The sequence below is a fragment of the Oncorhynchus kisutch genome, linkage group LG11 (genome assembly GCF_002021735.2).
Source record: "Oncorhynchus kisutch isolate 150728-3 linkage group LG11, Okis_V2, whole genome shotgun sequence".
NCBI classification, from domain to species: domain Eukaryota; kingdom Metazoa; phylum Chordata; class Actinopteri; order Salmoniformes; family Salmonidae; genus Oncorhynchus; species Oncorhynchus kisutch.
The window spans coordinates 65,357,274-65,370,782 of NC_034184.2; the positions used below are offsets into that span (position 1 = coordinate 65,357,274).

Sequence of the window (13,509 nt, forward strand, 5' to 3'; positions counted from 1 at the left end):
TGATGTCTGTCTGTCTGTCTGTCTGTCTGTCTGTCTGTCTGTCTGTCTGTCTGTCTGTATTGATGTCTGTCTGTCTGTCTGTCTGTCTGTCTGTCTGTCTGTCTGTCTGTCTGTCTGTATTGATGTCTGTCTGTATTGATGTCTGTATTGATGTCTGTCTGTCTGTCTGTATTGATGTCTGTCTGTCTGTCTGTATTGATGTCTGTCTGTCTGTCTGTATTGATGTCTGTCTGTCTGTCTGTCTGTCTGTCTGTCTGTCTGTCTGTCTGTCTGTCTGTCTGTCTGTCTGTCTGTCTGTCTGTCTGTCTGTCTGTCTGTCTGTCTGTCTGTCTGTCTGTCTGTCTGTCTGTCTGTCTGTCTGTCTGTCTGTCTGTCTGTCTGTCTGTCTGTCTGTCTGTCTGTCTGTCTGTCTGTCTGTCTGTCTGTCTGTCTGTCTGTCTGTCTGTCTGTCTGTCTGTCTGTCTGTCTGTCTGTCTGTCTGTCTGTCTGTCTGTCTGTGTCTTATTATTATCAACCAGTGGTGTAGTGGAGGGTAAACACACACAAAACTTTCAACGCGACAGGCAATCAGTGTTTGACCACCATTTTTTTAACCAATTCATCCCTGACAGCAACCCTAACTTGACAGTGCTCACAGCCACTCACACAGTATCACTCATTTAGGTGTCTACACCGTGTTCAAAGTGGAATGGAATTCCATACTTAATACATGATAGGAGGGTAAATATATCTTAATATTCTGTCTGTCTTTGTCTTGTCTAGAAGGAGATTATCTGGGCTTGGAGCCAAGCAGACATACTGTACTGTAATACTGTATGATATTACCTCTATAGGGAACGTCTCTTCTTGAGGACAAGAATAGATCAAATGCTGCTGCTTTCTACAGGGTTCAAATTATGGGGGCTTGGCAGTGCCATGAGAATTCAGATGGACGCCCATGAAAGTTGAAAAATTAAGTTGGACACCCTCATAAGCTTTAGTAATAAAGGTTACTAAAACCTTTTGTTTGAGGGGCCTCCTGACAATCAATTTGCAATTAAGACTGTGTGCAATACTGGGAAATACTGTACACTGGAAAGTCAGTGCTCTCATTACCGTGTAGAATCCAGGTCAAACAAAGCTTTGTCTACACACTAGCACCCAGGAAAATACAGGAAGAGGACATGTTTATTGAAGTTTCTGCAGATGGATGTCATTCCCATGAGATTGTGGTTTGTCATTATTCTCTCACACACACACACACACACACACACACACACAACACTATTCTCAGAGCTGTGTGTCGTGCTGTTAACTGAGCCCAAATTGACGAAAGATGGAATCGGATTGCAACAGACAGGGTGGCGGCAGTAGAAGGTGACAGTTTCAATATCAGAGGAAAGTCATGACAAAGTAGTTCATAGTCACCTGATCAAGTTCATCAGAAGCAGCGATACCTTTAAGGAAGAGAACAGTGATTCAGAGGCGGCTCTGCTTTACCTGCAGTCTCTATTTCCAAAATATATACAAAGTGATTATAGTAAAACGTTACTATAAGTATTACCTCTAGTCAAAAGTGGTTAAGGGTTTACTATAAGATAACATAAGAGTCTCAGTCTTAAATCTTTTTCCACACACAGTTTGTGCCTGTATTTAGTTTTCATGCTAGTGAGGGCCGAGAATCCACTCTCACATAGATACGTGGTTGCAAAGGGGCATCAGTGTCTTAACAGCGCGATTTGACAAGGCAGGATACTCGCAGCCCAATCCAGGAATCTGGCAGTGGCTTCTGATTAAATTTTCACAGAACCGCTTGTTGCAATTTCGATGAGGTTCTCTTGTTCAGATATCGGTAAATGGACTGGAGGCAGGGCATGAAAGGGATAACGAACCCAATTGTTTGTGTCATCTGTTTCCGGAAAGTACCTGCGTAATTGCACACCCAATTCACTCAGGTGCTTCGCAATATCACATTTGACATTGTCCGTAAGCTTGAGTTCATTTGCACACAAAAAATCATACAATGATGGAAAGACCTGTGTGCTGTCCTTGTTAATGCAGACAGAGAAGAGCTCCAACTTCTTAATTATAGCCTCAATTTTGTCCCGCACATTGAATATAGTTGCGACTACAGAGAGTCCCTGAAGTCCTAGATTCAGATCATTCAGGCGAGAAAAAACATCACCCAGATAGGCCAGTCGTGTGAGAAACTCGTCATCATGCAAGTGATCAGACAAGTGAAAATTATTGTCAGTAAAGAAAACTTTAAGCTTGTCTCTCAATTTAAAAAAAAAACTGCCAATACTTTGCTTCTTGATAACCAGAGAACTTCTTCTGTATGTTGTAAAAGCGTTACATGGTCGCTGCTCATATCATTGCATAGTGCAAATAATACACGAGAGTTCCGAAGCCTTGCTTTAACAAAGTTAAAAATTTTCACTGCAGTGTCCTAAGCGTATTTCAAGCTGTCAGGCATTCCCTTGGCAGTAAGAGCCTCTTGGTGGATGCTGCAGTGTACCCAAGTGGCGTCGGGAGCAACTGCTTGCACGCGCGTTACCTTTCCACAATGTGTAACTGTCATGACTTTTGCAACATCATGAGCAGCAGCTATGTTTGGCTACAGTACATACGGACCGTTAGTGGAATTCCCGCTAGAGGTTAATGTGATTGGATGTTAATTATTTGACTAGGCTTCCTGTATTTGACATTGTGTTGTTATTTCGTTGAACACTAGATGGTTTAGTTGTATTTTTGGCAGTGAAACGAGAATACTCAGGCGAGAAAAAAACATCACCCAAATGTTTAGCCCCATGGGAAAATATAAATCTGTTTGAAAATGTGAAGAATTATTATTATTATTATTATTTTTCTTTCTTCTGTGAATCACATTTTTATTTGATGTACCCCGACGGCATTGCTCGTACCCCAGTTTGGGAATACTTGCTCTAGAGCCTTGGCTTTAGGCTTTAGGGTACAGTATTAGGGTTTAGGGTACAGTATTAGTATTTAGGTTACAGTATTAGGGTTTAGTTACTAGACTCACTGCGTGACAGGTTCTGTCCCGCCTGCTTCCGCACCCCCTTCCAAGCGCCAGGCTACCCGTCGTCACGCGCACCTGTTACCATCACTACGCGCAGCTATGCTCATTGGACTCACCTGGACTCCCTCACTGTGTTGATTGCCCCTGCATATATGTCTGCTCCTCTGTGTTGTTCCCTGTAGTAGCATTGTTTGTCATGTCGTGTTTATGTTCAGATGTTGTTCCTGTTCCGTTGCATGTCCGTCTAAATTAAATGGTTCACTGCCTGTACCTGCTTCTCATCTCCTGCGTTGGGCATTACAGGTTCTCTAGCGCCTTGGCTTTGGGGTTTAGGGTACAGTATTAGGGTTTAGTTACTAGACTCACTGTGTGACAGGTTCTCTAGCGCCTTGGCTTTGGGGTTTAGGGTACAGTATTAGGGTTTAGTTACCAGACTCACTGTGTGACAGGTTCTCTAGAGCCTTGGCTTTGGGGTTTAGGGTACAGTATTAGGGTTTAGTTACTAGACTCACTGTGTGACAGGTTCTCTAGAGCCTTGGCTTTAGGGTTTAGGGTACAGTATTAGGGTTTAGTTACTAGACTCACTGTGTGACAGGTTCTCTAGCGCCTTGGCTTTGGGGTTTAGGGTACAGTATTAGGGTTTAGTTACTAGACTCACTGTGTGACAGGTTCTCTAGAGCCTTGGCTTTAGGGTTTAGGGTACAGTATTATGGTTTAGTTACTAGACTCACTGTGTGACAGGTTCTGTAGAGCCTTGGCTTTAGGGTTTAGGGTACAGTATTAGGGTTTAGGGTACAGTATTATGGTTTAGTTACTAGACTCACTTTGTGACAGGTTCTCTAGCGCCTTGGCTTTAGGGTTTAGGGTACAGTATTAGAGTTTAGTTACTAGACTCACTGTGTGACAGGTTCTCTAGAGCCTTGGCTTTAGGGTTTAGGGTACAGTATTAGGATTTAGTTATTAGACTCACTGTGTGACAGGTTCTCTAGAGCCTTGGCTTTAGGGTTTAGGGTACAGTATTAGGGTTTAGGGTACAGTATCAGGGTTTAGGGTACAGTATTAGGGTTTAGTTACTAGAATCACTGTGTGACAGGTTCTCTAGAGCCTTGGCTTTAGGCTTTAGAGTACAGTATTAGGGTTTAGTTACTAGACTCACTGTGGGACATGTTCTCTAGAGCCTTGGCTTTAGGGTTTAGGGTACAGTATTAGGGGTTTAGGGTACAGTATTAGGGTTTAGTTACTAGAATCACTGTGTGACAGGTTCTCTAGAGCCTTGGCTTTAGGCTTTAGAGTACAGTATTAGGGTTTAGTTACTAGACTCACTGTGGGACATGTTCTCTAGAGCCTTGGCTTTAGGGTTTAGGGTACAGTATTAGGGGTTTAGGGTACAGTATTAGGGTTTAGTTACTAGACTCACTGTGTGACAGGTATCTCGAGAGCATTGGCTTAAGGGTTTAGGGTACAGTATTAGGGTTTAGGGTACAGTATTAGAGTTTATGGTACATTATTAGGGTTTGGTTACTAGATGCACTGCGTGACAGGTTCTCCAGAGCCTTGGCTTAAAAGGGTTTAGGGTACAGTATTAGGGTTTGGTTACTAGATGCACTGCTGGACAGGTTCTCCAGAGCCTTGGGTTTAGGGTACAGTATTAGGGTTTAGTTACTAGACTCACTGCGTGACAGGTTCTCTAGAGCCTTGGCTTCAGGGTTTAGGGTACAGTATTAAGGTTTAGTTACTAGACTCATTGCGTGACAGGTTCTCCAGGGCCTTGGCTTCAGGGTTTAGGTTACAGCATTAGGGTTTAGTTACTGTACTCACTGCGTGACAGGTTCTCCAGAGCCTTGCCCAGCTTCTTGCTCTCCTGCAGGATGTGGTTGAGCTCATCAAAGTCTTTGCTCTCCCTCCACTCCCACGATGGGTGCTCTATGGACCGCGGCACTGAAACACACAAACACACAGAGCAATTTCATTGAAATGTTCTTCAACACTGAAACAAACCAGAACTTGAGAAAGACACTAACTTTCACATATGTCAATAAAGCTTAGATATCAAGAGATGTTTTCTGTATGGAAAAGCTTGGAGGAAAGTCGATGTATCCCCTCCAAGACCATTGGTCTCCCTCAAGGCCTGGAGGACATTACAGCATGATTAGCAGATGAAAATGGGACAAACAAAAAGAGGAAATTACCCAGATTTCATTATCATCTCACCAACGTCTTCCAGTGTCCCCTGCCTTAGCCCTGGGCCCCTCTATCTCCCTCTACATCTCTCGCTCCCTCTAAACATTACCTAGAGGTTTAATTCATGAATGAAGAGTGAGAGATATATACATGAAATATGGAGGGAGAGGGGGAGAGATATTCTCCTATAGGGATAGGGGAATATACATGGAGTCTTTAACTTAACCCACATCTTATGTGAATCATTATGTTCCTATACTGAGTGTAAACAACATTCAGTACACCTGCCTTTTCCATGACATAAACTGACCAGGTGAAAGCTATAATCACTTATTGATGTCACTTGTTAAATCCACTTCAATCAGTGTAGATGAAGGGGAGGAGACAGGTTAAAGAAAGATTTTTAAGCCTTGCGACAATTGAGACACGGATTGTGTACGTATTACGGGGTATGGTAGTAGGTGCCAGGAGCACAGGTGTGCCAAGAACTGCAGCGATGCTGGGCATTTCACGCTCAACAGTTTCCTGTGTGTATCAAGAATGGCCCACCACCCAAAGGACATCCAGCCAACTTGGGAACTGTGGGAAGCACTGGAGCCAACATGGGCCAGCATCCCTGTGCAACGCATTCGACAGCTTGTAGAGTCCATGCACCCAATGAATGTAGGCTGTTCTGAGGGCAAAAGAGGGTGCAACTTAATATTAGGATGGTGTTCCTAATGTTTTGTACACTCAGTGTAAAGTACATCTCTGAATAAACCATCCATATAGAACTGGACTACTGCACTAATACCCCGTTTAGGGATAATAATGGACATACATGAAGTGCTTTGCTGAATTAACAGTTCTCTTTCTCTCCATGCAGGGCAGTCGAGTCATTGGGATCAGGGCTTGCTATCAAAATAATTCTCTCTCTTTCTCGCTTATACGCTAAAACTAGGTCCTTTTACTGCAACATTCAAATGTACAAAAAATGTATCTGAAAAGCAGCCTGACACGTCAACAACCATCATTTTACATAGCTTAATAACAACATAGATATTGGTCTCTACTAGCCTACAACATACAAGTGAGAAGTGTATGCTAAGGTCAAAATTGAGTTCAATCGTGGCCTGGAGTGGTCTAACGGTTAGGGCTGCTACATTCAGCGTGGCAGCGCACATATAAGCATAACGTGTCGGCGTGGGTTCAATTCTGACCCACGCCGCCACTAGGCTACGACATGAGGTTCCACAAATAACTCAATCCCCCCGATTGACTTGATTTATTTACACATTTCATATACAGACCGTGCAAGGATATCTTGATGAGAAATGACTATACCAGATAACATAAATAGGAAACAAAGAAAATAACAACAATATGCTACACCAACATTAGTTTCCATTAATACAATGTGGCAGGTAAATTGGCATAGTAGATTTGCAGTGGTAAACACTGAAATTCTTGTACAGAATGCTTGTCAATTAGATTAATCGCCCTTAGTCTGTTCAAAAATTGTGGGTTTGATTCCTGCTGGGCCACCAATACTAATATTTGGACAGAAAAAAGGGCATCTACTAAATGGCAAGAGCCTGTAAAGGTGTTTCTCAAGCCATTATATTCTGGTGCAGAGAAGAGCACAGCTCTGTCTCAACTGGCAGTTGAGAAATAGTGTTTGACATTGGAAAAGCTTCAGGAACCGAGAGAAAAACAGCATTGTGGAGACCCCGATTGAACTTAATTCTGACCTAACCATACACTTGACACTTGTATGTCGTAGGCTAGTAGACCAATATCTATGTTGTTATTAAGCCATGTAAAACAACAGCTGTTGACGTGTCTGGCTGCTTTTCAGATACATTATTGTACATGTTTAAGCGAGCAAGAGAGAACATTATTTGAGGCTCATTTGAGGCTCATTTGAATTTCCTGATGCAGCAGGAAAATGCTCAGCGACAAAAGAGTGACCAAGTTAATATTCGACATCTGTAGTAATAACCCTCACACACACATACATGCACACACAGAGTTTTGGATTACATGAAAGATAATGGAGAGAGATCTATATTTCATCAGGACATACAGTATTAGGTCCTTATGAAAAATACATACCTTTGAAATGATCTGAAATACAGAAGGAAATGGGTGGGTGAAAGCAGGGACACTACTAAATGTTCTAGCAAGTCATCTGAAGCAGTAATCTAAAACTACTTTGATGGATTGTGTTCCTGAGAGGTGAGTGCTGCTCCTGCATACATCACTGTACTGTGTTGTATCTCTGAACATCACTACTGTATGGATGACTACTTTGAATTGCATCAGCCATCTGTGTAAAGTACAGTACTAGACGTGTTCTACAAAGATACAGTGATACCAGGTGTTATGCATGTTTCATGACTGAAATACACTGGATTACTGGAATTGTTCTACAGTAGGGGGATGTCCATGTTACATTTATAAACCTGGCGAGTACACAGGTATGTCATCTACCTTTTTGACAGTTTGTTTTGAGGAAGAGTAAGAGGATTTTATCTGTTGTTATTCAGTGTGAATGAATTTACTGCCGAGTCACACGGTGTCTTAACACACACAAGTTAGCAGAGGCATGTTTAGTCTTTGCTGGTCTTCTCTCCTCCCTTTCCTTCCTTCCTCTCGATCTATTTTTCTATTCTTCTTCCTACCTCTTTCAATTGTCATAGTCAACTGTAACAGTAGCATAGAAATACTAGAAACAAAGAAGGAATGAAATATTACACATGTCCTGTATGTTAATGGCTGCTAAACAGGCATCTCCAGCACTTCAGAGGCGGCTGCCCAGAGACAGAGATTAGGAATCACTGGCCACTTTAAGGAAATGAAACACTAGACACTTTAATAATGTCTCCGTATCTTGCATTACTCATCTCATATGTGTAAACTGTACTTGACACTATTCTACGGTATCTTAGTCACTTTAATTGTTTGTAAATATTGCATCATCCATCTCATATATATATACTGTACTCTATACTATGTATACATCTGTATATATTGTACTCTATACTATGTATACATATGTATATACTGTACTCTATACTATGCCACTGTATCTTAGTTCAATACCGCTCTGACATGTATAAATATTCTTAATCCATTTCTACTTAGATGTACGTGTATTTTGGGAATACGTTGTGAAACTGTTAGATATTATTTGTTAGATACTACTGCACTGTCAGAGCTAGAGGCAGGAGCATTTCACTACACCCGCAATAACATCTGCTAAACACGCGTATGTGGCCAATAACATTTCTAGCCTGTTTTGAAGTGCACGGTTACCCTGCAATAAACTCTCACCAACAAGACAAATAACAAACACACACTACTTGTCTTCCTATGGAGAGAAAAAATCTATTCGGGCTTTTCTGCTGTTTAACATATTTCATTGCTCAACGTAAGCAATAGGTACAAATATTATTTTATATTTGGTTTATTTTGCTGTTTGTTAAAATGATTCACCCATAATCTATAAATATACTGTAGGTACAATGATTATCTGCTTTTATCTTGATCTCTTAGACCTCACCCTGCAGTCAGGAGAAAAGGCGAGCTACTGTAGTTTCATTTTCTTGTAAATGTTTTCTCTGTCATGACATAGGAAAAGTCATGAGAATGGAATGTTGATCAATGACATAACAAGAGATGACGGTTTATTGTTCTAACAATTTATTGGCCAAAATCAACTGTTGTTTTAGTAAATTTGTCTAAATTACATACTTTTGCAATAAATTAAATGTATTTTTATTTTCATAATTTCACACGTAAACAAACAAACAACCATATATTACTGGTGAAATCCAGTATTTTAACATTATAGAGATTTAAAATCTTATCCAAATAAGATTTTTGCAAATCAACCTTGTTTTTGTTATGTTATGCACAAAATAGTTTGATGGATTCTGCCCTTCTATGTCCTGAGAAGTGAGTGCTGCTCCTGCAAACATCACAGCTCAGCGTTCAACACCATAGTGCCCTCAAAGCTCATCACTAAGCTAAGGACCCTGGGACTAAACACCTCCCTCTGCAACTGGATCCTGGACGTCCTGACGGGCCGCCCCCAGGTGATAAGGGTAGGTAACAACACATCTGCCAAGCTGATCCTCAACACGGGGGCCCATCAGGGGTGTGTGCTCAGTCCTCTCCTGTACTCCCGGTTCACTCTTGACTGCACGGCCAGGCACGACTCCAACACCATCATTAAGTTTGCCGATAACACAACAGTGGTAGGCCTGATCACCGACAATGATGAGCCTGTAGGGAGGAGGTCAGAGACCTGGCCGTGTGGTGCCAGGCCAACAACCTGTCCCTCAACGTGATCAGGACAAAGGAGATGATTGTGGATTACAGGAAAAGGAGGACTGAGCATGCCCCCATTCTCATCGACGGGGCTGTAGTGGAGCAGGTTGAGAGCTTCAAGTTCCTTGTCGTCCACATCACCAACAAACTAACATGGTCCAAACACACCAAGACAGTCGTGAAGAGGGTAAGACAAGACCTATTCCCCCTCAGGAGACTGAAAAGATTTGGCATGGGCCCTCAGATCCTCAAAAGGTTCTACAGCTGCACCATCGAGAACATCCTGACCTGTTGCATCACTGCCTGGTATGGCAACTGCTCGGCCTCCGACCGCAAGGCACTACAGAGGGTAGTGCGTACAGTACATCACTGGGGCTAAGCTTCCTGGCATCCAGGACCTCCATACCAGGTGGTGTCAGAGGAAGGCCCTAAAAATTGTCAACGACTCCAGCCACCCTAGTCATAGACGGTTCTCTCTGCTACCGCACGGCAAGCGGTACCGGAGTGCCAAGTCTTGGTCCAAAAGGCTTCTTAACAGCTTCTACCCCCAAGCCATAAGACTCCTGAACAGCTAATCCATGGGCTACCTAGACCCCTCTTTTACGCTACTGCTACTCTCTGTTTATTATCTATGCATTGCCACTTCAATTCCACCTACATGAACATATTAACTCAATTACCTCGACCAACCGGTGCCCACGCCCATTGTACCGGTACACCCTGTATGTACCTCGCTATTGTATTTTACTGCTGCCGTTGAATTATTTTTTACTTTTATTTTCTATTTTTTTACTTAACACATATTTTTCTTAAAACTTCTTAAAACATTGTTGGTTAAGGGCTTGTAAGTAAGCATTTCACTGTAAGGTCTACCTGTTGTATTCGGCGCATGTGACAAATACAATTTGATTTGATTTGTACTGTGGTTGCATCTCTGAAAATTACTTCTCTATGGATGACTACTTTGAATTTCATCAGCCATCTGTGTAAAGTACAGTACTAGACGTGTTCTACAAAGATACAGAGATACCAGGTGTTATGCATGTTTCATGTACAGTATGTTTCATGACTGAAATATACTGGATTAATAGAAGTATTCTACAGTATGGGCAACACTGGCGAGTACACAGGTACGTAGTAATCTACCTTTTTGACAGTTTGTTTTGAGGAAGAATAGGAGGATTTTATCTGTTGTTATTTAGTGTAAATTAATTTACTGCATGAGTCACACGGTGTCTTAACATACATGTTAACAGAGGCATGTTTAGTCTTTGCTGTTCTTTCCTCTCCTCCCTTTCCTTCCTTCCTTCCTCTCCATCTACTTGTCTCTTCTTCTATCCATTATAATGGCCAACTGTAATTGTAGCATAGACTAGAAACAAACAGGGAATGACATATGACACATGTACTGTATGTTAACAGAATGTTGAATAACAATAGACATGTATGTAAACCGTATGTTTGATGCCTTTATTACCTGGGCGATGAAGCTATGAAATATTATTATAAAAGATGAGATTGTGGTGGTGTAATGGTCATGCTTTCTAACTTGTTTTGAAGTGCACGGTTACCATGCAGCAAACTCTAACCCACAACATACATTACAAACACACACTACTTGTCTTTCTATGGAGAGAAAAATCTATTCCTTCTTTTCTGCTGTTTAACATATTTCATTGCTCAAAATAAGCAATAGGTACAACTATTATATTCACAAAATGTTAATTGTTTTGTTGTTTGTTGAAATGAATAGAGTGATTCACCCATAATCATTGTACCTACAGTATATTTATATATAGATTATCATGGTTTTATCTTGATCTCTTAGACCTCACCCTGCAGTCAGGAGAAAAGGCGAGCTACCGTAGTTTCGTTTTCTTGTAAATGTTTTCATGACATAGGAAAAGTTGTGAGAATGGAATGTTGATCAATGACATAACAAGAACTTCTGGTTTATTGTTGTAACAATTTATTGGTCAAAATCAGCTGTTGTTTTAGTCAATGAGTCTAAATGACATACTGTTGAAATACATTCAATGTATTTTCCTCTTCATATTGTTACACATCATCCACCCTTCAACACCAGCGTGAATGACCCTGGGGCTGTTGCATTTTAGGCTGGATGAAATCTAAGACAGTGATGCGGTTTGGGTCCCAGACACAGTCCTCTTCTAGACCACTCTTCACCATACCACAGTTAGGAGGAACCCAGGCGGTGTCGTAACCGTTCTCATGCCAGGTTGTCCGCAGACGATGATACTGATTGTCAATTCTTTTCACCTTGCCCACATTGACTTTGACTCGGATGACAACCCTCTGATTTTCAGGAAGCTCCAGGGGGTACCTGCTTGCCTTCTGCAGGTCTCGGCTGAGGTACACTCCACGCCCCAACATACCACCAGCAGACTGACGAAAACCAGTGTTCAGGATTTGATTTGCGGCCTGATTAGTGGTGCCGTGGTACATGATGTAGGTATAGCCATCTCGTGGTTCAGTTTGGCCCAGTCGCACTACCCCAGAGGGAAGAGTGAAGTCATCTTCTGCCCACATGGTTGTGTAAATGCTGCTGTAAAGAAGACAGGACTGTCAGTGATGTGAGAGATCTACTACACCCTAATGATATGGCCAGTCAGGCACATGCTCAGATAAAGTCCTAGGGGTACTGGAGAACCTGCCCTTTGTCCCTACTATTAAAACAGTGCCCTTTTGATTGATGGTATTTTTTGAATCAATTTATTTTCTCTCTTGTTACTTTAATTGTAACAACTTGCCCATCAAACTACATAATTTCTCATAAACTCATGAATCTTGAAACAAGTCCCCTCCCCAACCCTTCAACCTGCATGGAGTGATCTACAGCACTGGGTGGTGAGTTTGAAATGAATACTGCCAGTAGTTGGTTACTTAGGGTTGCTAGCATGTGTCGTCTCAGGATCAGGGACAGGAAAAGGGGCAACTGCAGTTTGACTGTCAGTAGCAGAACAGATTTAAATCAAGTAAAGACTAGTTAACTTGTTTTGGAAGCATAACTAACTAGCTGATTCATCTACATTTGGGATGATCAGCTGATCTAGACCACCACAGTAGTGGTTCTAGCAAAGATACTTTTACTTCCTCCCTTTCATCTGTGGTTCTAGCTTGTTTACCCTACAATGTGTGATGAGTGAGTGTGGCTTTTTTTTTATTACCTTGAGCATCTCCCCCATCAAAGGTCTGTTCACACGACATTTTGATTTAGTTTAATAACTTCTTTGTTGCTGAGAATTTTCCTTCACCGCAGAAAATGTAAACTTGTAGTGTATGAGTTTTAAAAAGGCATCTAAAGTTTCTAATTTCCACTTTTCAGACTAGATTTCCCCTAACAAAACATTTATCGACACCTACAAAATTGTCCAAATATTATAATCCACATAATAATTCAAATTTCCCATTGCTGCAGGATTATTTTCCTGCTGTAGCAAACTGTCTCAAATTAAAATCCTACATAAGTAGCTTAACTCTATGGGTGACAGTAACAAACCTCCATTCTTTTCACAACATTATAAACAAAAACCGTAAGGTGCAAAATGATTACATGAAAATGTCATGGTATGCATTTTTTTGGTGACCTACTCTTTGATCATATGCACATTTTACAGAGAGGATTTAAAATAGTCAAGGCAAAAGGACATCCTAAACAAATTGCTCATCTACATATTCCAAAAATAACCAAAAGGCAGAGTTGAAATATTGAAACCAAAATGTCAAACTTATGACACTTATGAAGTATGATCACGATTAGATGGATAAGGTACTTACCTAATGTTGTCTAGGTGATGTTGATCTCAGGGTACAGGCAAGGAAAGAGTGATTCAACAGATGACTTTAGAACAGTTCTAGAGGAAGTTATGATAAGGGTGTTTCGTTTGGGCAATATGCAAATTAATGAAGGTCTGCTTTTAAGTTTCATTTCCTATCATACAGGATATCACATGATCAAGGTTCATATAAGGATG

The 13,509-nt window shown here is 41.3% G+C and overlaps 2 protein-coding genes across 8 annotated transcripts in view; both read right to left on the reverse strand.

Moving 5' to 3' along the window:
• lg11h8orf34 (linkage group 11 C8orf34 homolog) overlaps positions 1–13,509 on the reverse strand; it is a 153,779-nt gene that overhangs the window by 98,281 nt on the left and 41,989 nt on the right. For all 6 annotated transcript variants that reach the window (XM_031836113.1, XM_031836112.1, XM_031836114.1 and 3 more), the window contains exons 4-5: positions 4,838–4,957; positions 1,408–1,436 (exon numbers count right to left, since the gene is read on the reverse strand). In XM_031836113.1, coding sequence (XP_031691973.1) covers positions 1,408–1,436; positions 4,838–4,957 — 149 coding nt within the window. The remainder of the gene's footprint in view (positions 1–1,407; positions 1,437–4,837; positions 4,958–13,509) is intronic.
• Positions 11,461–13,444, reverse strand: LOC109899402 (uncharacterized). 2 transcript variants are annotated; one of them, XM_020494614.2, is made up of 2 exons: positions 13,313–13,444; positions 11,461–12,080 (listed from the first exon to the last, which is right to left on the reverse strand). In XM_020494614.2, the coding sequence occupies exon 2, from the start codon at positions 12,062–12,064 to the stop codon at positions 11,591–11,593; it is 474 nt and encodes a 157-aa protein (XP_020350203.1). In that variant the 5' UTR covers positions 12,065–12,080; positions 13,313–13,444; the 3' UTR covers positions 11,461–11,590. The 2 variants fall into 2 exon arrangements, with proteins under 2 accessions (XP_020350203.1, XP_020350204.1); XM_020494615.2 differs by having other exon boundaries at positions 11,461–12,077; positions 13,313–13,441.